Genomic DNA, 24,554 nt, shown 5'->3' with positions numbered 1-24,554 from the left:
GTTGATTCCAAGATAAAAGAAGCAGAATATTTGGGCCAGACATGGCCAGCATAAATACTGTAGGATTAATATTTATTTCTTTATTGCCCACAGGGGGCTAAACATAGAAGAGACAAACAAGGACAGACAAAGAGATTAAGTCGATTACATCGACCCCAGTGTGTAACTGGTACTTATTTAACCCTTTTGATACCAACCCGGCCAAAACTGCCTCTGGCTCTGTAGTACAAATGTCATACTTTCATAAGTTCTGAATTAAAATCTTCCACCAAACCTTAATCACAATTTATGTTCCCAACACTAGCTTAATGATAACCAAGTTATTTTACTAAATTCTTTGTTATATTTAAAATTAATTGAATGAAACACAAAACATCTCAAAAGAAATACGGTAACGAAGGGGTTAATCAACCCCAAAAGGATGAAAGGCAAAGTTGACCTCGGCGGAATTTGAACTCGGAACGTAATGGCAGACAAAATACTGCTAAGCATTTCGCCCGGGGTGCTACCGATTCTGCCAGCTCACTGCCCTAACTGTGGGATAAATGCTGACACACAAAACATTCTACTGAAATCTGAGCTACCATACATATGAATATAATACATGTATTAATAATGTCACGCAAAGCAGCCTTGAATAAAATCTATTCCAGTTCAACCAAGCTTTATGCACATCAGCAAATCTAATTTATGCTGTTTCAATAAGAATAAACCAATATAGTAGTTGTGGCCTGTGCCCCCGACTGGCTCTTGTGCCAGTTGCACGTAAAAAGCACCATCCAAATGTGGTCAATGCCAGGTCCACCTGACTGGCTCCTTTTTCTGGTGGCATGTAAAAAGCACCAACTGATCATGGCCAATGCCAGTACCCCCTGACTGGCTCTTGTGGCTAGTGGCACATAAAAAGCACCATCCGAACGTGGTCAATGCCAGGTCCACCTGACTGGCTCCTTTTTCTGGTGGCATGTAAAAAGCACCAACTGATTATAGCCAATGCCAGTACCCCCTGACCGGCTCTTGTGGCTGGTAGCAAGTAAAAAGCACCATCCGAATGTGATCGATGCCAGGCCTGCCTGACTGGCTCTTGTGCCAGTGGCACATCAAAAGCACCCACTAAACTCTCGGTGTAGAGATCCAACTGTAGAAACATCCAACTGTAGAAACATTGGCAGATCAGATTGGAGCCTCCTGGCTCTTCAGACCTCAGTCAAACTGTCCAACCCATGCCAGCATGGAAAACAGACGTTGAACTATGACGATGACGACGATGATGATTATGATGATGAATTTCAAATTCAGTTTCACTGAGTGGCACCTTGAACAAAAATTCTTTACTACAGCCCTAGGTCGACCAATATCTTGTGAGTAATTCTGGTAGACAGAAACTGTGGAAGCCTGTTGTGTATGTAGCCTGTGTGTGTGTGAGTATTTGTGATTGTGTCTGTTTCCCACTGTTAGACAACCGGTATCGGTTTATTTAAGTCATACTCTTTTACTCTTTTACTTGTTTCAGTCATTTGACTGTGGCCATTCTAAAGCACCACCTTTTAGTCGAGCAAATTGACCCCAGGACTTATTCTTTTGTAAGCCTAGAACTTATCTTCGATCTCTTTTGCCAAACAGCTAAGTTATGGACACATAAACACACCAGTATCATTTGTCAAGCGATGGTGGGAGTTCAAACTCAAACACAAACACACACACACACATATATATATATATATATATATATATACGACGGGCTTCTTTCAGTTTCCATCTACCAAATCCACTCACAAGGCTTTGGTTGGCCTGAGGCTATAGTAGAAAGCACTTGCCCAAGGTGCCACGCAGTGGGACTGAACCCAGAACCATGTGTTTGGTAAGCAAGCTACTTACCACACAGCCACTCCTGCGCCTATATAGACATAATTTAAACAACAAAATCTTATATGGGGCCCTAAGAGCTAAATAGACCCTGACTGAGAAACCCCTATTCTAGAGAGAATGATGGACTGAAGAGAGAGAGAGAGAGGTGGGAAAGACAGAGAGACCCAAAATCCGACTTACTCGTTCTCGATTAAAAGGAAGATATGCCCTGCTGTAAAGATTCTTTCGGCCATCAAATACTGGCTTTTCTTCATTAAAAATCTTTTTACTGTAAGCTTGTACCATCGTCTCGATGATTTCTCTGTTAAAAAAAACAAAAAAAACCGACAATGGTTAATTATCAAATTGAATAGTTCATTACAGTCAGTTAGTAATTAGCATGTTTTCTCTTATAATAGAACATTATTATTATTATTATTATTATTATTATTATTATTATTATTATTAAAACATGCCAGGATTCAGTTTGCATATAGAGGTACAAATAAAATCTATTATATAAAATCCGTTCTGTCTGTCTGTGTGTGTATCTTCTAGGATCTCGGGCATCCTCCATCCGATTTGGTATGTAGATACCAACGGTATCAGGGTGTGTATAAGTCTTGAAAAAATTACAAAAATCGTTTCCCGGTGAGAATGCGATCGATAAAGCAGTGGGAACGTGCATTTGTAAAATCCTTTTCCTTGGAATAGAAAAAAAGTCTATCTTTATTTCTTCTTTTGCTGGTGTCTCAAATTAAGGTTAAATCAGTGTTTCTCAAAGGGGAGGCCTATGGGACAGTCGGACAAGATGTTTTGAGAAAATTTGGTTTAAATGTTTGACAAGTCAACACCGTCCATTGGACAGGGGGGCGTTTTGCTTGTAAATATATATATACAGATATCAAAATATCTATTGGAAAGTAATGTTTGCTGTCACTTAAACATGGCTTTTCCATACGGAACGACATTACTACTATTTTTTTAAACCCCGGAAAACACCTTCAGCTGGTTAACGACAAAACCTGTGTCTGATATATTGCAAGTAGGGGATGTTTCCTAGGGCTAAATGGCGGGGGTGTTTGCCTCCCCTTTGCAAATATAAGGACACAGAAAATGTGTCAGAGCTGACAGGAGACGTCAATGCTTCCTAGGGCTACATGGTGGTTATGTAATTCCCTCACGGGACTGTCACATTGAGTTGACAATATACGACCACCATATATATATATAGTACAAAGTAAGATAGAGGTTATGGATGTAACCCACTATGGGATATCATTTATCCAATATACTGTTGGTAAAGTACCCAAATTCTTAATACACAAATGTTTTTAATTGCAATGTAATTAATTCATTTATTGTATTAAACGGGTGAAGGTAAAGAAATATTTTTACCATAAATTTATAATACAAATAAGAAAATGGAGAAACAAATTTGGTTTGTTCATCAACTTACGGATATTAGAATGTTAGATTATTTATTCATTTTACAAATGAAAACATCAAAAGCATACAAAATATTATATAATACAATAGATAAGATAATAATACAAATACAGATTTTAAAAGTCATAGTATAAATTATTGAAATCCATAGAGAGAGAGAGATAGAGAGAAACATTAAAATACCTGATACCAAAATAAGTTAGCATTAGCGGCACCAAAGTCTCCTTACCTCCTTAACAAACAAGGAGATGACAATTTTGCCTGATTTATGCAGACATAGAAAAGTAAACTTTAAACCGATATGATGATAATTAAATATATAAATAAAAAACACACACACACACACACACACACATAGGCAAGAAAAAAAGAAAAGAAAAAAGAAGCAGTTGCCATAGTTACCTGTTGACACGTCGAGGGCATTTATCAGGGGTAATACAGACATCATAATGATGTATATAACCTTTGGGAATAGATATCTTAAAGTAATTCGCCCGTAGCTGTATGGTTCTTCCTAAAAGACCGACATTTGGTCGTGGTGGACTAGTGAATTCCACCAATTGAGTTGATGGTGTCTGTTGAGTGGCTGGTACTGCAAAAGGCAAGAATTATTATGTAAAAACACTTTAAAATGGTCCCTTTTTTTTGTTTTTGTTTTTATTGTAATTCTTCAATATGAAGATCCCTATCAAGCACATGGATTAGGATTTGTTACAAGGATATAGGTTAGAATAAAGTTTTTAGTAAATTAAAGAGAAAAAAAATAATTAAAGATGAAACCGGTATGGCTGTGTGGTTAAGAAGTTCATTTTGTAGCCATGTCATTTCAGGTTCAATCCTACTGTATGGTGCTTGAGCAAGTGTCTTCTCCTATAGACCTGGGCTGACCAATGCTTTGTGAGTAAATTTGGTAGATGGAAACTGTATGGAAGCCCATTGTATATATGTGTTCTACTGTGATGTTTTGAAATGTTTGCGAGAGGAGATTTGGCAAAAGCAACCAGATCTGTGGAGTGCAAAGAATTGGGTTCTTCACAGCAACAATGGCCACTGTCAAGGAGTTCCCCTCACTCATGAGGTTCTCACCAAAAACATGCTACCACTTCCACACCCACCCTATTTGCCAAATTTAGCACCTGTGAACTTCCATCTCTTCCTCAACTTAGTGAAAGTCCCTGATCACTGAACTATGTACCCCATAGAGGTAAAAGTAAAGTTACCTTCTCAAATCATACCGACCCATAAGGGTTGGTTTCTCCGGTTTCCATGGCGAAGAAATTTCCCACCTGGACAGGGCACTGGTCGGTCGCAGGATTGCTAACTTTTGCCATCTGAGTGGACTGGAGCATCGTGAAATGAAGTGTTTTGCTCAAGAACACAAAGCATCGCCCAGTCCAAGAACTGAAACCACATTCTTATGATCACGAGTCCAACACCCTAACCACTAAGCCATCTGCCTCCACATGTGCCCTATTAACTAAGATTACCCTAGAGATCCTGCAGAGGATCCCCATTTGGCTACTTTATTTCCAATCATACTCTTTTAACCACACAAAGGATAGGCAAAAAAACCGAATTGAAGACAGAGAATTTGGCCTTTTTTTTTTTTTTTTTTACCAAACTCTGCTCTTTTGGGGACAGAATGTTGGAGCTAATGCATTACAGAAGGGAACCACCAAAGAACTTCCTGTAAAAAGGACCTCCTGTCTACATCACATGTGTCCTTTTATTTATATTATTTTTTTCTTTTGCAGATTATTTATCTTTTATTTGTTTCAGTCATTGGACTACAGCCATGCTGGGGGAACCCCTCGGAAGGGTTTGCGTCAAATTGATCCAGTACTTTTAAAACAAGCCTGGTACTTATTATATCAATCTCTTTTTACCAAACCACTAGGTCACGGGAACATAATTAAACTAACATCGGTTGCCAAGTGGTGGCAGGGAACAAACATAAACAGAAACACACACACACACGATGGGCTTCTTTCAGTTTCTGTTTACTAAATCCACTGATAAGGATTTGGTTGACCTGAGGCTATAGTAGAAAATGCTTACTCAAGGTGCCGCGCAGTGGGATTGAACCTGGAACCATGTGGTTGGGAAGCAAGCTTTTTACCACACAGCTACACCTGCAAGTGAATTTCTTTGGATATTTTTCTTCCCACGATTTTTAAGTATCCTAGCAGATAATACATCAAGCACGGAGTTAAAATTTGACTATCATCATCATCATCATCATTGTTTAACGTCCGTTCTCCATGCTAGCATGGGTTGGACGGTTCGACCGGGATCTGGGAAGTCAGAAGGCTGCACCAGGCTCCAGTCTGATCTGGCAGTGTTTCTACAGCTGGATGCCCTTCCTAACGCCAACTATATCATCTATTAATAATTTCACCCTCATCACCATTTAACATCCACTTTTCCATGTTTGTAGGAGTCAGATGGAGTTTATTTGAGGTCTTCTTCTTCTTCTTCTTCTAATCAGGACTCACGCCATTAGCCACAAAGAATAATCTCTAATTCGAGCCTACTCTAAGCTACTAAGAATGCGTATGGCATCTTGAAGATCCACCCACCACACTTGATAGACTGGCGGTTGCACGGGCGCGAAAGCTACGTTGTTATCCTCATTCCGTAAACAGTGGCTTTTAACAGGTGGAGAGCTGAATCATCCTGAGGTACAGAGGATTCGCAATCTAGACTCGGGTCTGAAATTTTACCACACCATAGTGGGCTACACCATGGTTCCTCTGCTTTGTGGCAGAAGTAGGAAGAGAGAGTGAAAGAGAAAGTTGTGGTGAAAGAGTACAGCTGGATTTATTAACCCCGCCCACCCATCCACTGGATCCTCATGGAGCTTAGGTGTTTTTGCTCAATAAACACTCACAATGCCCGGTCTGGGAATCAAAACTGCGTTTTACAACCGCGAGTCCGCTGCCCTAACCACTGGGCCATTGCGCCTCCACTTATTTGAGGTGGAATTATGATGGCTGGATGCTCTTCCTGTCCCCAACCCATATGTTTTCAAGCAAGGAAATAATTTCCCAAGGTTAGACATGTTTTACTCGGAAGAATGGAAACAAACAGCTTCCCTTGTGATGTGGATGCTCAAATACAGCCATCAGGTGATGTCTAAGCAATGGTACACATCCCCCCCATACACACACACAGGCATTCTGTTGGTAATGACGACGAGGGTTCTAGTTGATCTGATCAACGGAACAGTCCGCTTGTGAAATTAGGCGCAGGAGTGGCTGTGTGGTAAGTAGCTTGCTAACCAACCACATGGATCTGGGTTCAGTCCCACTGCATGGCATCTTGGGCAAGTGTCTTCTGCTATAGCCCCGGGCCAACCAATGCCTTGTGAGTGGATTTGGTAGACGGAAACTGAAAGAAGCCTGTCGTATATATGTATGTGTGTGTGTGTTTGTGTTTGTTCCCCTAGCATTGCTTGACAACCGATGCTGGTGTGTTTACGTCTCCGTCACTTAGCGGTTCGGCAAAAGAGACCGATAGAATAAGTACTGGGCTTACAAAGAATAAGTCCCGGGGTCGATTTGCTCGACTAAAGGTGGTGCTCATGCATGGCCGTAGTCAAATGACTGAAACAAGTAAAAAAGAGTAAGAGAGAGAGAGTAAAGAGTGCAAGTGGCTGAGTACTCCACAGACACACACACCCTTAATGTAGTTCTCTCTCAGGGAAATTCAACGTGACACAGAATGTAACAAGGCTGACCCTTCGAAATACAGGTACTACTCATTTTTGCTAGCTGAGTGGACTGGAGCAATGTGAAATAAAGTGTCTTGCTTAAGGATCCAATGCACCACTAAAAATCGAACTCACAATATCCGAACCACTAAACCACGTATCTTCACACACACACACACACATACACACAATGGGCTTCTTTCAGTTTCCATCTACCAAATTCACTCACAAGGTCTTGGTTGGCTCAAGGCGATACAAGAAGATACTCGCCCAAGGTGCTGTGCAGTGAGACTGAACCCAAGACCACGTGGAAGGGAAACAAGCTTCTTAACCATACAGCCATGCCATCCACCATTTAATTAATGATTATTAATGATTTAATAAGAGAAAGAGAACTTGGAGAAAATATTTGGACAGATGTTTCAGTGTCATCTACACCCACCAATGATCTCATTTGACACGAGAATTTATTGATTATTAGCGGGGAGTGGAGTTATTATGTTGTTGATCAATGAATGCTGTGATCATTTTACTAACGAATGGTGTGGACTAAAAAATAAACAATTCATTGATTGATTTTAGAAACCTATTTAAGAGCGTAGGAGTAAGAAAAGGGATGGTGTTTCATGGTGAGACGCAGTCACTTCCTTTTAGGGATTGGCCAGGATCCTATTTGCCCCCCCACTCCTGCATCTGGCTCGTGTGTGGCTCTGTAGAGGCTGCAATGTATGGCAGTGACCACACCCTGGTTCCCGGTGTCGAGTGAGTGACCAGCTAAACTTATGTGAGTGAAGCGAAGGGCTATGCTTGAGGGTGGGAATATCTATCTCCAAGTACATGAAACTTGGGATCTCAGAGAAGGCATCGTCTTTGTTCCAATTAATTTTGAGAAATAATGAAGAATTCTTTAAAACAACTTTGTCTTTATTAAGCTGGTGTTTGGGACATATTAACAAAATTTTGATAGGCTATAATTTAGATCACTTTAATCCCTTTGTTACCATACTTATGCGAAAATACATTATTTTGATTCATTTTGCAAATAATGAAGAATTCTTTAAAACAATGTGAGGTATACTAGCCATCTCAATATGACTAACCACTAAGGGTGGGTATTACTGTAGCTTGTAGCCCCAGGAGATCATCGTCTCCAGCTGGCTTTAGGCACACTTTCTATGCCCTTATGTTATTTGCAAAGGGAGGTCATCCCTCCCTCATCAACCTAAGTGATACGCACAGTTTTGTCATTATTAAGCTGGTGTTTGGAACATAAATTAATAGGAAATTTTAATGCAAGATCTTAGATCAATTTAAAACCGGAAGTTTGTTTCACAAAACCAGGGGTGTCTCAGGCAGCTTGGTATCAAAAGGGTCACATTCATTCGACACCTCCACGTCTGCTCTCTTCATCAAACTTCCTACTGCCCCTGGCTTAGAGAAATCTATAGTCCTTCCGCCTTCCCTATACTTTCCAGCATACATCTGAACCACACGCACACACACATTCAGGACACTCCTTTTCCTGTCAGGTTTAAACCCATTTTTTGCTTTTCTGACCCCTAACTTGAAACAGTTCAAAACATTGCTCATATTAACCCTTCCTAAGCATCTCTAACTCTCATTTTAACCCTTTGGTCATTTAACCCTTTAGCGTTTAAACTGGTCAAATCCGGCCCAATATATTCTACATGTTTTATATTCAAACTGGCAATATCTAGCTTCTCACACCTAACCTACAATGCCATTCCAAAAATAAACAATCACATCATTGAAACCTCAAAGCTGTAAGATGATCCAGGATTAATTCAAAACAATTTGAGTGAAAAAGTATTACATTTAACAGGGTAATCTGAACACTAAAGGGTTAACTGGCCATATCCAACCCAGATATTCTACTTGCCTTCTGTTCAAACCAGCAAGATCCTGCCTCTCACACCTACCCTACAATGTCATTCTCAAAAAAATAAACAAGCACATCATTGAAATCTTGAAGTGACGAGAAAAATCAACAATTAATTCCAAACAATATGAATAAATTAAACATTACATTTGAGAGAATAATCGGAATGCTTAAAGGATTAAGAAGGATTTAGGGCCCCAAACCTCCCCCACAGTTGCAAACCACACAACAAATGTTGTACAAACTTATATAAGACATACATAAATATACGACAGCTGAAAATAAATGTTACAACAGGAATAAGAATATTAAGCATTATTTCTTACCAACAGGACATTATTTATTATAAAAGTAATTAAATTAATTAGTTTAAGTAATTTTGTCTTCAAACTATTGTCTTTATTTGTTTTATCTTTTAATTATTTCAACCATTGGACAGCAGCCATCCTGGGGTACCGCCTTGGTATGTTTTAGTCAAACAAATCAACCCCCGGTAATTATTTTCTAATTAAAAAAATTTTTTTATTCTTGCGGAAAGTGTAACCTCTCGAAAGAGCTGTTCTTCACTCCTGCTCCAGAGCGTCGGCTGCGGGGTCACTCCGAAAAGCTCTATCTGCGACTATTTCATCTCAATCGAAGGAAAGGGGCGTTCTCCCTCAGGGTTGCGGATCCGTGGAATAAGCCGCCGGACGAGATAGTGAAGATGCCGACGACCGCTCGGTTCAAAGCCTTTTTTGACCAGAAATGGCCTGAACTCTTTGCATGAACACCCTCCCTGTACATAACTCCATGTCCCCCTACATGGCCTTGCTTTTTGAGCCAAAAAATGAACTTAACTTAACTTAAGATTAGTAATTATTCTATCGATCTGTTTTGCTGAACCACTAAGTTATGGGGATGTAAGTAAACCAACAGTCTGTCATGCAATGTGTGCATGTGTATGTGTGACACACAGAAGCATAAAGATGCATACACACACATACACACACGTGATGGGCTTCCACACAGTTTCCTTCAACCAAATTCACTCACAAGGGATCATCGGCTGCCCTGGGCTTATTTATAGAAGACATTTGCCAAAGGTGCCATGCAGAGTGAGGTTGAACCCGAAACTATGTGGTTCCAAGGCAAGCTTCCTAATCACGAAGCCATGACTCTGTTGGACATGTCTGAGAGTCTGAGACCCCCTTCAGTCATGGCTGACCATGGGATTGCACCTAGAAAATTACCCTCCCAGGCACAAGTCCGGGCAAGGTTGCTTTTTTTATGGAAGACCAGCAGTCGCCCATGCATGCCAGCCTCCCCTCTCCATGCCACCAGTGTTATGCAAGGGAAAGGCAAAGGGGCCGATACAGCTTGGCACCAGTGACATTGCAATTCATTTCTACAGCTGAGTGAACTGGAGCAATGTGAAATAAAGTGTCTTGCTCAAGAACACAACATGCAGCCCGGTCCGGGATTCGAGCTCACGACCTCACGATCGTAAACTCGACACTGAGCCATGCACCTTCACCGTTGGACATGAAGCTTCACAAAAACAAAAAAAAAAAAGCCACACCAACAAAAGCTGTGTCATTAAGAATTTCACTTGCAACCACATAATTCCAGGTTCAGTCCTACATTATGGCACTTTGGGGGCAAGTGCTTTCTACTATAGACCGGTGCCGCGCAACCTTTCTCCACTTGTGGTACATTTATATTCTTTTCAAAATTCAGCAACACACCTGACCAAAAAATATAACTAAAAATATAAGGGAAAAAAAAAATTATATTCAGGTTACACTGCGGCACACCTAGCATCGTCTCGTGACACACCAGTGTGCCGTGGCATATTGGTTGCAGAGCACTGCTACAGACTATATGCCTTGTTGGTGAATTTCATCATCATCATCGTTTAACGTCTGTTTTCCATGCTAGCATGGGTTGGACGGTTCAACTGGGGTCTGAGAAGCCAGAAGGCTGCACCAGGCTCCAGTCTGATCTGGCAGTGTTTCTACAGCTGGATGTCCTTCCTAACGCCAACCACTCCGTGAGCGTAGTGGATGCTTTTTACGTGCCACCTGCATAGGTGCCAGACGAGGCTGGCAAACGGCCACGATCGGATGGTGCATTTTACGTGCCACCGGCACGGGGGCCAGATGTGGCTGGCAACGGCCACAATCGGATGGTGCATTTTACGTGCCACCCGCACGGTGGCCAATGGAAATTGTGTGGAAGCACTTTGTAGATATGTTATGATCTTTTACAGATGTTCCAGCACTATCCAAGGAAATACTACTATCACCAGCGTATAAATTTTAAAAAACCCTTTTTGGTTAAGTGCTAATGTACGAAACCCTTGGCCCTTTCTTTTTCCTTTCAAACATAAGACCAATAACACCTTTGTTAAAATGTGTCCCTCATGATTTTTCTTGTCATTGTGCAAGAGAATCTCTGGATCTCATCTGCTGATGATATATATATAGGCGCAGGAGTGGCTGTGTGGTAAGAAGCTTGCTTACCAACCACATGGTTGTGGGTTCAGTCCCACTGTGTGGCACCTTGGGCAAGTGTCTTCTACTATAGCCTCGGGCTGACCAAAGTCTTGTAAGTGGATTTGGTAGACGGAAACTGAAAGAAGCTTGTTGTGTGTGTGTATGTGTATGTTTGTCTTTGTGTCTGTGTTTATCTCCCACCACCGGTGTTGGTGTGTTTACATCCCTGTAACTTAGCAGTTCAGCAAAAGAGAAAGATAGACTGAGTATCAGTCTTAAAAAAAAAAAGAAAAACAATAGAAAAAAAGTATTGGTGTTGATTCATTTGACTAAAAATTCTCCAGGGCAGTGCCCCAGCATGGCCACAGTCTGATGATTGAAACAAGTTAAAGACAAAAGACAGAAAGGTATGTAAGCTCAAAGATAATAAAAAATGGTGATTTAAATGGCGCAGGCGTGGCTGTGTGGTAAGTAGCTTGCTAACCAACCACATGGTTCCGGGTTCAGTCCCACTGCGTGGCACCTTGGGCAAGTGTCTTCTGCTATAGCCCCGGACGCCCAATGCCTTGTGAGTGGATTTGGTAGACGGAAACTGAAAGAAGCCTGTCGTATATATGTCTTATCTATTGCTTTAGGTCGTGCTGAATTTTATTTTATTTGAGAACAAAATCTTTGTGGAGAATGGCGATTTGACGTCTATATCTAGCATGTTGACTGTCCACTTTTTCGTGTTCAGTTCTTAATTGGTATATATGTATATATATATATATGTATGTCTGTGTGTGTTTGTGTGTCTGTGTTTGTCTCCCTAGCATTGCTTGACAACCGATGCTGGTGTGTTTACGTCCCTGTCACTTAGCGGTTCGGCAAAAGAGACCGATAGAATAAGTACTGGGCTTACAAAGAATAAGTCCCAGGGTCGATTTGCTCAACTAAAGGCGGTGCTCCAGCATGGCCGTAGTCAAATGACTGAAAGAAGTAAAAGAGTAAGAGGAAAAGTGTTAAATACATTAATTATTAAATATTTGTCTTAATTAATCATTGGGTAAAATATTGCTTAATATTGCTTTTGTTTTTAGAGTTGAGGTAGAAAGGAGTTTTTAACCAACCTGATGACGGCGCAATTTGGGGATCTTGATAACCGGCTGCTGAAGGTACAGGGAGAGAGAAAAAGGAAAAAAAGAAAGCAGGCATTAGACAATAGTCTCAATATACATCAGTATCATCATCATCATCATCATCACAATGGCGGATATAAGGGGCATCAATGAGTAAGGGAGAGCAGAAAGAACTTGGGGGAGGTAGTTATGGAACTTTTGGGCGGGAGCTGTGGGGTTGATATGACTTTGGCAATACCTATTTCCTTACTACCCACAAGGGGTTAAACACAGAGAGGACAAACAAGGACAGACAAACGGATTAAGTCGATTATATCGACCCCAGTGCGTAACTGGTACTTATTTAATCGACCCTGAAAGGATGAAAGGCAAAGTCAACCTCGGCAGAATTTGAACTCAGAACGTAACGGCAGACGAAATACCACTAAGCATTTCGCCCAGCGTGCTAACGGTTCTGCCAGCTCGCCGCCTTGACTTTGACAATACCGTAAATCCTCGAGTATAGTCCACCCTTGAGAATAATATGCAGAGGAATTTTAGGGGGCTGTACTTCTGAAAAACCTAAACCTTGTGTATAATACACACCTCTTCTCTAACTTGAGTCAAGGAGGCAAAAGAGACTGATAGAATAAGTACTGGGCTTACAAAGAATAAGTCCCAGGGTCGATTTGCTCGACTAAAGGCGGTGCTCCAGCATGGCCACAGTCAAATGACTGAAACAAGTAAAAGATTAAAAGATAAAAGAAAGATTCGATCGTTACCCAATGTTCATGACTAAACCGAATTTAGCTTTTTTTTTCTTATCAACCTCTCATCTTCTGAGGATCAAATACTGGATGTGATGCATTGCTGTTCCAGCAACTGCAATTCTAGCATCCAATACAGACTCCTCCTCCCCATCACCCATGAATATGCTCCCACCCCCACCCAGGTATTTAACCCTTTAGCATTCGGTTTATTCTGTCAAAACGCAATGCTTGTTTATTTACATTATTTTGTATTAATCACAAAGTGGTGAGCTGGCAGAGTTGCTAGCACACCAGGCGAAATGCTCAGCGGCATTTCGTCCGTCTTTACGTTCTGAGTTCAAATTCCGCTGAGGTCGACCTTGCCTGTCGTTCTTTCTAGCTCGATAAATTAAATACCATTTACGCACTGGGGTCGATGTAATCGACCTACCCCTTCCTCACAAATTTCGGGCCTTGTGCCAAGAATAGAAAGGATTATTTTGTATTAATACCAGTTACGCACTGGGGTCGATATAATCGACTTAATTCCTTCTTTCTGCCCTTGTTTGTCCCCTCTGTGTGTAGCCCCTTGTGCGCCGTAAAGAAATAAGAAAGGATTATTTTTTATTAATACCAGTTACGCACTGGGGTCGATATAATCGACTTAATTCCTTCTTTCTGCCCTTGTTTGTCCCCTCTGTGTGTAGCCCCTTGTGCGCCGTAAAGAAATAAGAAAGGATTATTTTGCATTAATCTTGCATTATCTCATAGCTTCAAGGTTTCGATGACGGGATTGTTTATTTTTAGAATAACATAATAGGATAAGTGCACGGGGCCAGATCTGGTCAGTCTGAACATAAATCAGCTAGAATATATTGGGCTGGATATGACCGGTTTAAAGGCGAAAGGGTTAGGCTTCCCTCCTTGCTTCAGTGATTTTCCACTAACATGCAGAGTGCGCTGAGATTTTCTAGAGAGGGCCAATGCCCTAAGGACGAGAATTAGGGTCGCAAAGACTGGGGTGATTATGAAGGACTTTAATGCATAGATTTTTTAAGGAATTTTGGTGGGGAGAAGAAGGGGATTTAGATGTGGTTTTAATGAGTGATAAAGGGGTAAGTGAGGAACAATTAAGGAGGATAATGATTTAAGTCTAGGGGGCAGTATTTAAAGGGGATTAAGGGAAATTAATAAAGAGAGGTGTATGGCAGTAAAGAGGAAAATAATGAAAATAGCAACGTAAAAAATACGATTAAAAAGTATATATACAGAGCCTCGGCTATGAAATACACACACACATACACACACACACACACACACACACACACATTATCAGCAAGACGAACACATTTCAAATAACACACACACATACACATTACCAGCACATATGTTAAATAACACACACATACATTACCAGAAATACACAATTTCGACAATACACACACATTATCAGCAAAACACACAATTTCTAATAATACATACACATTTTTGGTAATACACACATATACACACACGTCTATGTCATACACTCTACCACTGACCCCCCAACAACAAAACAACAACCCCACACACTCTTGGGTGGCTAGAGATAAATTGATAAAGTCCTGAGTGTTAGAGTCTAAGTTTACAGAACAATCCAACCCACACACATGTGAAGAAATTGAGTGAAAGAAGGCACAAAAAAAAAAGAAAAGAGTAAGCCACTAATACAATTCTGATTATGAATATAAAAGTTTGCAAGTCAATAACCCACAGTGGGTTACTAACGAGATGGGACTAATAAGGGGTTAATACTTGATTATTAATTTCACGCTGCTTTAGAGACCCTTTAGTGCTCATTATATTATATTATACACACTCACACACACACACACATATATATATCATCATCATCATTGTTTAACGTCCGTTTTTCATGCTAGCATGGGTTGGACGGTTCAACTGGGGTCTGGGAAGCCAGAAGGTTGTACCAGGCCCAGTCTGATCTGGCAGTGTTTCTACGGCTGGATGCCCTTCCTAATGCCAACCACTCCGTGAGTGTAGTGGGTGCTTTTTACGTGCCACCCGCACAGGTGCCAGACGGAGCTGGCAAACGGCCATACATATATATATGCATATAATGTATATATATTCATATACGGTTAATCCAAACATGAACAAAGAGAAAACACAACAACGCGAGGACGTGGAACAAGTATAGAGTTATTGGCGGTGAGCTGGCAGAAACATTAGCTCTCCGGGCGAAATGCCTAGCGGTATTTCGTCTGCCACTACGTTCGGAGTTCAAATTCCACCGAGGTCGACTTTACCTTTCATCCTTTCGGGGTCGATTAAATAAGTACCAGTTACGCACTGGGGTCGATATAATCGACTTAATTCGTCTGTCTATCCTTGTTTAGCCCCCTTGTGGGTAGTAAAGAAATAGGTATAGAGTTATTGGACGCTCCGGAAAGAAAAGAAAGAAAGAGGATTTAGTGTTTTGAGTGGAGCTCTTCGTCAAAAATATAGAAAAAAAGGAAAAGTCCAAGGGAGGGAAGACGGAGAAAGAAAATCGCCAACGATACACACACAGTCCACATAATGGGCTTCCAGACAGTTTCTATCAACTATAAAGTATTGGTTGGCCTAGGCTATAGCAAAAGGCACTTGCTCAAGGTGCCACACAATGGGACTGAACCCAAAACCACATGTTTGCAAAGCAAGCTTCTTGTTAATAATAATGGCCCAAGATGGAAGAATACCAACTCTGATGCTATGGGAGACCCCAATATTGATACCAATTCTGTGGAAAAGCATGATGAGGAAGGGGCCAATATTGGCTGAGGTATTGACATTGGTGTTACGAGAGGTCAAGATATGGATGTAAATACCTTAGAATATCGATATATTGATGCTGATTTTTTCAGAGGTTGTAGGAATACGATTGCGATTACAAGTGGTCAAGATGAGGTTCCTCGAAAGGATCTTTGGAATAGCGTTACTCGACAGAGTGCGGAGCTCGGAGATCAGAGAAGTGTTTCAGGCAAAGCCACTACTTCTCTGAACTGAGAAATCGCAGCTCTGATACTATGAGCATGTGGTAGGAATGTCTCAGGAAAGAACCACTGGATGAGTTTTACAGGTAGGGCCCAACAGGTAGGAGATCCAGGGGTAGACCACAGGTAAGATGATTGGATGACATCCAAGAGCCCAGTTAGTCAACAGGTGATTGTAGCTTCTGATAGGACCTGATGGAAGGCATATTTGAGGACTCTGCTCCCATGACCTTCCCAGGAATAAATGGGAAAATTTATTATTATTATGGTTGGTGGCTGGGTTCTAACCTGGGTCACTGCATCAAAGTCCACCCACCACACTTCTCAGTCCAACATCACTGCCTTGAGGTCCTGAATACACCCCAAGCCAGCATCTGTAATCAAGTTGGCAATGTAAGTGTGACATCTTCTGCTTCTTACATCTCCATAAAGTGGGCCCCCACAACACTAATTTGGATGCTGCCATTTCAGGATGGTACACACAGCGACCAGATAGTCACAGCTGCCTTTGCCTGATCCTCTTGCTAACTTTTGGCAGGTCTCCATAAAGGCATTCGTTTGTCATTTGTTACAGCCGCTTCACATTTAGGGCCATTTGTAGCATCCTTGTATAGCAGCCATCTCGCCCATTTGATAATATTTTTTTGTCAGTGTCCATGTTTCACTGCCACATAATAAATAGCACTGAAACGAGTGAAGGAGATGAGATGAGATTTTTGGAGGACGAGATAGGTACGGATGCTAGTCGAGGTGAGGACAATAAAGCTGATGATTTTGAAGATCAAGATATCAATGTTGATGCCATGGGAAGATATGATATAGACACTGATGCTATGGAAGATCAAAGATATCAACACTGATACTATGTGAGGTGAAGATATCAATGCCTGATATTTTGCGAAGTCGGGACATCATCATCATCATCATTGTTTAACGTCCGCTTTCCATGCTAGCATGGGTTGGACGATTTGACTGAGGACTAGTGAACCAAATGGCTGCACCAGATTCCAATCTGATCTGGCAGAGTTTCTACAGCTGGATGCCCTTCCTAACACCAACCACTCCGAGAGTGTAGTGGGTGTTTTTTACGTACCACCTGCACAGGAGCCAGTCCAGCAGCACTGGCAACGACTTCGCTCGAATGTTTTTTCATGTGCCACCGGTACAAGTGCCGAGATATTGATGGTTGTAGGAAATTTCATCGTAAACATTTTTGCCATAGAAAAATTCACCATAAGAAATTCCGTTGTAGGAGAATTGGTTGTATAGGAACAAACAACAGTGTTCTAGAAGGTCTCCTTGATGCAATTCAAAGCTCTGTTACAAACATGAATCCTAATATCTCGAAACTCATAACTTGAATCAAGGAGGTCTATATAACGTCCTTGGTTTATAAAAATGTATACGGTAACGTCCTTTATTATTATTGTATATCTTTATATATAAAAGTCAAGTTGTGTGTCTGTCTCCTATGATTTAGATTCCTAACTACTCCCACATTTTGCGGTGCAGTGTAACCAAAAGTGGGTATCTTATAGTCGTGATTCATATCAAGCCCTTCTGGGTATTAGCGCGCGTCTACGATGAGTCTACGATTTAAAAAATAATTTACCATCATTTTTTTCCATTTTAATGCATTTTTTCGCTATTATATAAAGGAAGTAACTCTCTAAAAATGTCTACGATGAGTCAACGATTTAAAAAATAATTTACCATCATTTTTTTCCCATTTTTAATGCATTTTTTTGTTATTTTTTGGCTATAACTCTCTAAAAATGCTTATATAGTTATTTCCCTTACAAACCCGAGCAACGCCGGGCGATACTGCTAGTATAACATAATGCAAACGTGTAGCTTTTTTGTGTATTTTGTAATAACGTTTATTCGAAAAAGGATGAGAGTTTAACGGAAAAGATAAAGCGTGATTTAGATCAAGGAAATGCAGCAGGGATGAAGAAAAAGTATAACGATATCAATTAAAAAAATTTAAGAGATAAATGCTTTCATACAAATGTGCAGCAAAAAGTATTTTATTTGCACAGCATTACTTGGGAATTTTCATGTTTTAAATGACCTCATCACATAGACCCAGGAAAACCTGGGACGAGGTGGTGAAGAACGACCTTCGAACTTTAGGTCTCACCGAGGAAATGACCAGAGACCGAGACCTTTGGAAGTATGCTGTGCGTGGGAAGACCCGGGAGGTCAATTGAGACCATAACCCGTGGCCTCTACCAGGGACGTCGCTAGCCCACTTATGCATACCGTTCCTTCTTGTGACACAAACCCTACTTGTGAAGACCTGTTGAGGCAAGTGAAAATCAAAATCAAAATCTTTCAACATCAATGGAAATTGTAACTGAGATACCAGTGCCGGTGGCACATAAGAGAATCGTCCGATCGTGGCCGTTGCCAGCGCCGCCCCGACTGGCCTCCGTGCCAGTGGCACGTAAAAAGCACCATCTGATTGTGGCCGTTGCCAGCCACGTCTGGCCCCCGTGCCAGTGGCACGTAAAAAGCACCACCCGATCGTGGCCGTTTGCCAGTCTTGTCTGGCACCTGTGCAGGTGGCATATTGAAAAAAAAAACCACTACACTCTCGGAGTGGTTGGCATTAGGAAGGGCATCCAGCTGTAGAAACATTGCCAGATCAGACTGGGCCTGGTGCAGCCTCCTGGCTTCCCAGACCCCAGTTGAACTGTCCAACCCATGCTAGCATGGAAAACGGATGTTAAACGATGATGATGATGATATTTGACATTGAATAACAACTTACTTATTAACACTTTTATAAAACGTTTTATCATTCTTATTTTTTTATATTTAAAAAAAATATTGATAATTATATCAGTATTTACTGATAATGATATCAGGCTTTATCACTGTCCATACGGTGAATTTGTCTCACGGCAAGTTTTCTGGACACATCTGCAGCCCTTTCTTACCAAAGACCCTTACATGTTCAGACTTCTGGCTTTCTCCAGCTTATCAAAGGTAATTAATTTCACTGTAAACATCTTTGCCATATGAAAATTCATCATAAGAAATTTTGCTTTAAACGACCTCATCACATTTTTTTAATGTTTGATGTTGAATAAAAGACTTGCTTATCTAACGCTTTTATAAAACCTTCTATCATTATTTTTTTTAATTCCAAAAAATGCTGATGTAATATGCTTTATCATTGTCCATATAGTGACTCTGTTTCATGGCCAATTTTCCTATATGGTGAAAAGTTTCTTGCCACAAATTTTCCTACAGCAAAAATGTTTACAGTGGATTATCTGGACATGATATTAATGCTACAGGACGATTAAGATATGGACATTTACGCAATAGTAGAATAGGATATCTATGGTGACAGCAAGCAAGGATGGGATATTGAGATATAATATGGGGTAGAGGGATATCCACACTTACAAGCTAGAAAATATTGATATTGATGAAAGGTGAGAGAGAGGATAACAATGATGATGGTAAATGAGGGGTAAAACAGGGATATTGATGGTATCAGTGGAAAGATATTGAGACAGATGATAAGGAAACTAAAATCCAGTAAAATGTTTATGCATTCAGTTCTATATTTAAGAGATGTGAAAGGGCTAAAGTCAGACACTTTCCTCTTTGGTCAAGGCCTCATCAACTTTTTCAAGTTTCACTTGAAAAGGAAGATGTGGTTAGAGAGGAGAGTGCTGTCTGATAGCAAGTTTTCTGAAAGGTGGGTAAATTGTGCAAGAATGGCCAGTATAAATGGACCAATTCTGAGGTTTCACCTGTAATTGAAAAAGGTATTATAAAAGGAGAAAGGGGCTCTCTACCCTCCTTTTGACCAGGCTCCCGTGGCTTTTATGGGTTTTTCCACGTGAGACCTTTCCTTTTTTCGAAGCGTCTCCTCTATTGGGAGTTTTATAAATTGTTGAATTTTTTTCGTTGTTGTAAAGTTTGTTTACACGGACTTTTTTCTTTCAAAAAACGGACAAAACCCTTTGTAACCTTTCGTCCTGTTTTGTCCCTTTATGTTTTCCAATCATGTTTGTCAGCCCTTGTGGCCAATAAGAAGAATTAATTATTATTATTATTATTCAGGTCAATGCCTGGAATTGAACTTAGAATCTTGGGATTAGTAGCCCATGCTCTTAACCACTACGCCATCTGGATCTTGATACTGGAGTTAAAATGGCAACCTCTGAGCTGCCTTTTCATCTTGGGGAAGAGACGGAAGTCTGCAGGTGCTAAATGTGATGAATAGGGCAGGTGAGAAAGCAATACCATGTTTATGCATGTGGTGAAATAACAACAGTGATACCATGGTGTGTTGGTGTAGATATGCAATAATTAGTTATCAGAAGAATCTTTGTACCATTACTAATCTAGTTATTACCATTCCTTAAATGACAATGTAACATTATGATAGAATTTGACCTCTTTAAAACTGGTGTTTTTAAGATGGTGAACTTTCCTATTGATTTCAACATACGAGGTGGTATCGAAAGGTTCCTGGACGAGTTTATTTACCGAAGTTTTAACATTGTCTCCTTTGAAATAGTCCTCTTGTGCATCAATACACCTGTCTCAGCATTCCTGCCACTTTTGAAATTTGGCCTAGAAGTCATTTAACATAAATGAGTTGAGGACCTTCTGTGATTTGCTCAGGATCTTGATATTGGATCTGAAGTCTTTCAATATGATGTCTGGCCTATTCACATCTATCTATCTTTCTTCTTCTTATTATTATTATTATTCAGGTCACTACCTGGAATCGAACTTGGAATCTTGAGGTTAGTAGCCTGGGCTACTTGATAATGATCTTGATAATGGCAACCTCTCAGCTGCCTTTTCATCTTGAGGAAGAGACAGAAGCCTGCAGGTGCTAAATCTGGTGAAAAGGGCACATCCACCTGTTGCATCCCATGATTTTAAGGTACCTTGACTTGGGTGGTTACATGTTATTTAACTCATAGCTGAGACCCTGACAGATGTTACTACTCTAGGGCAGAGAAGATCTGGGAACAAAACTAGCTGACAATACTGGAACTTCTGAACCAGGGCACCACTACCAGATGCAGTTTAAAGTCACACCCAAGACATTTTTTAAAATACACTCCCTTCAATTAATTTTGGCAATAATGAAGAATTTAGGAAAATAACCGTCATTTAAACCGGTCATATCCGGCCAAAAGTATTCTGCCTGTTTTATGTTCAAACTGGCCAGATCTGGTCTCTCACACCAACCCTACAATATCATCTTAAAAATTAACAGCTACCTCATCAAAATCTCATAGCTACAAGATAATGCACAATTAGTTCAAAACAATGTGGATAAAAAAGCATTAATTTTGGCAGAATAATGCGAACACTAAAGGGTTAAGATGAATTTTGGAATGTAAATTCACAGAATTTTGATAGGTTTTAATTTAGATTATTTTTAAGCGAGAAATTTGTATTATGGATTGATTTTGATAATAATGAAAATAACTGGCATTATCAAGATAAGGCAAATTAACATAAAATTTTGATGGAAGATTGTAATTTAGATTATTTTAAAACAGGATGTTTATATTACAGAACTCAGAGCAGTCTCAGATGGTTTGGCATCAAAAGGGTTAAGGACTAAGTGTGATCACCAGATCTTGTGATCTAAATATACCAACTCTCTCTCTCTCTCTCTCCATGTGATTGAAAAACCACACGGTGAACTCTGGCATACAGAGATTTATTGTATGAAATACAGTCTGACATTCTCGGCATATTGCATTTCCTACAAAGTTCATTTTGTTCTAGCATGCCTGTTGCTGTTTAGCCCAAGGTCAGTAATGACAGAACAGGCTTGCTCTTTACTCTTTTACTCGTTTCAGTCATTTGACTGCGGCCATGCTAGAGCACCGCCTTTAATCGAGCAACTCGACCCCAGGACTTATTTTTTTGTAAGCCCAGTACTTATTCTATCGGTCTCTTTTGCCGAACCGCTAAGTAACGGGGACATAAACACACCAGCATCGGTTGTCAAGCAATGCTAGGGGGACAAATACAGACACACAAACACACACATGCATATATATATATATATATATATATACGACGGGCTTCTTTCAGTTTCCATCTACCAAATCCACTCACAAGGCTTTGGTCAGCCCGAAGCTATAGTAGAAGACACTTGCCCACGGTGCCATGCAGTGGGACTGAACCCGGAACCATGTGGTTGGTAAGCAAGCTACTTACCACACAGCCACTTGTGCGCCTATGATAAAAAACAAAAATTCCAACCAGGGCCATCCCAGCTTATATTCAAGACTATATAATTCAATGTATCCTTCTTTTTTCTTTTAAGATGGCATGGCTGTTGGGTTAAGAAATTTGCTTCCTAACTATATGGTTTCAGGTTCAGTCCTGATGCATGTCACCCAGGGTAAGTGGCTTCCACTATAGCCCGGGCCTTGTGAGGAAAACTGGCACAAGATCATTGTACACACACACACACACACATGTATATATTAACTGCTGGCAAAAGGGTAAGAGTAATGACCCCCTTCAGGCATGAATGACCATGGGATTGCACCTAGAAAGTTCCCCACAGAATCATAAGTCTGGGCAAGGTTGTTTATGGAAGACCAGCAGTCACCTGGGCATACTGGCCTCCCGTCTCCAAACCACCAATGTTATCCAAGGGAAAGGCAACCCATTTCTACAGCTGAGTGAACTGGAGCAATGTGAAATAAAGTGTCTTGCTCAAGAACACAACACACAGCCTGGTCTGGGAATTGAACTCGCTACCTTACGGTTGTGAGCCAAATGCTCTAACCACAGCAATTGCTGGCAGGAACACCGTATTTCATTATGCAACCATAATAAAATGGGAAGCACTCCGTCGGTTACGACGATGAGGGTTCCGGTTGATCCGAATCAACGGAACAGCCTGCTCGTAAAATTAACGTGTAAGTGGCTGAGCACTCCACAGACACGTGTACCCTTAACGTAATTCTCGGAGATATTCAGCGTGACACAGAGAGTGACAAGGCCGGCCCTTTGAAATACAGGTACAACAGAAACAGGAAGTAAGAGTGAGAGAGAAAGTTGTGGTGAAAGAGTACAGCAGGGATCACCACCATCCCCTGCCGGAGCCTCGTGGAGCTTTTAGGTGTTTTCGCTCAATAAACACTCACAACGCCCGGTCTGGGAATCGAAACTGCGATCCTATGACCGCGAGTCCACTGCCCTAACCACTGGGCCATTGCGCCTCCACCATAATGAAATATGCTAGAGGGCAGCTGATTTCCACAACAAAACATGTCTTCTCTTTGTGGTCCCACACAACAATATCTGGCCAGTTGTGTTTTAGCTTGTTGGCCGTTTTAATTTTAAGTTCCACCCATATTCTTTTGACCCATCGGTCACAAAATGGTCAACTTTGTTTGTTTGTTTGTTTGTAAGTATGCATGCATGTCACATGGTAATTAAATTGGCTATCTTATCAAGCCTGCTTGGTAGGAAGGGTGGTTTTTGTTGGATACCCTGCAGGACGAAAAACAAAACAAAAACAGCCATTGAACAACTTGTTTAAAAGACATCTCTCTTTATCATCATCATTGTTTAATGTCCATTTTCCGTGCTAGCACGGGTTGGACAGTTCGACCAGGGTCTGGGATGCCAGGAGGCTGCACCAGGCTCCAGTCTGATCTGGCAGTGTGTCTACAGATGGATGCCCTTCCTAACGCCAACCACTCCGTGAGTGTAGTGGGTGCTTTTTACGTGCCACTGGCACAGGTGCCAGGGGAGGATGGCAGTGGCCACGATCAGTTGGTGCTTTTTACGTGCCACCGGCACAGGTATCACAACTACAATTTCCATTTTATATTTATTTTGATGTTGATGTACTTGACTCAATAGGTCTCCTCAAGCACAGCAGGTCACCCTATGATCCAAGGTAAGCACAGCAGGTCATTCTGCAATCCAAGATACTTTGGATGGCCTGGGGTGGCTATGCAAAACTAGTGCGGGAAACAGCCATGAACTCACATTATTTGTCGGGTCTTTGCAGTCACAGCATATCTCCAAAGATCTCGGTCTTTCGTCATTGCCTCTGTGAGGCCCAGGAAATACTGAAATAACACCCACCTCCTTATGAAACCAGAGATGTTGTTCTTGTTTGTTTCTTCATTATTTGGTTTTGTACATGAGAATCTTAGAAGTGTTGTGTAAGCTATAAATAACTTTAAATTCCAGCAATGGGCATTGCTGACACTCATTGTCTTTAACATCTAGAATAAGATAATTTGTCAGTGAAGGCCATACT

At 40.9% G+C, this 24,554-nt stretch overlaps 1 protein-coding gene across 2 annotated transcripts in view; it reads right to left on the bottom strand.

The window, feature by feature from the left end:
• LOC115223898 (protein argonaute-2) overlaps positions 1-24,554 on the bottom strand; it is a 67,611-nt gene that overhangs the window by 29,540 nt on the left and 13,517 nt on the right. The window contains exons 2-4 of one of the 2 annotated variants that reach the window (XM_036513016.1): positions 12,493-12,531; positions 3,700-3,889; positions 2,050-2,170 (exon numbers count right to left, since the gene is read on the bottom strand). In XM_036513016.1, the coding sequence (XP_036368909.1) occupies positions 2,050-2,170; positions 3,700-3,889; positions 12,493-12,531 (350 nt within the window). The remainder of the gene's footprint in view (positions 1-2,049; positions 2,171-3,699; positions 3,890-12,492; positions 12,532-24,554) is intronic. The other variant, XM_029794621.2, reaches the window with a different exon arrangement.

The sequence above is a fragment of the Octopus sinensis genome, linkage group LG24 (genome assembly GCF_006345805.1).
Source record: "Octopus sinensis linkage group LG24, ASM634580v1, whole genome shotgun sequence".
Taxonomy (NCBI): Eukaryota; Metazoa; Mollusca; class Cephalopoda; order Octopoda; family Octopodidae; genus Octopus; species Octopus sinensis.
The sequence above is the reverse complement of the archived record's forward strand: the minus strand, read 5'-3'. Positions and strand labels throughout refer to the sequence as shown.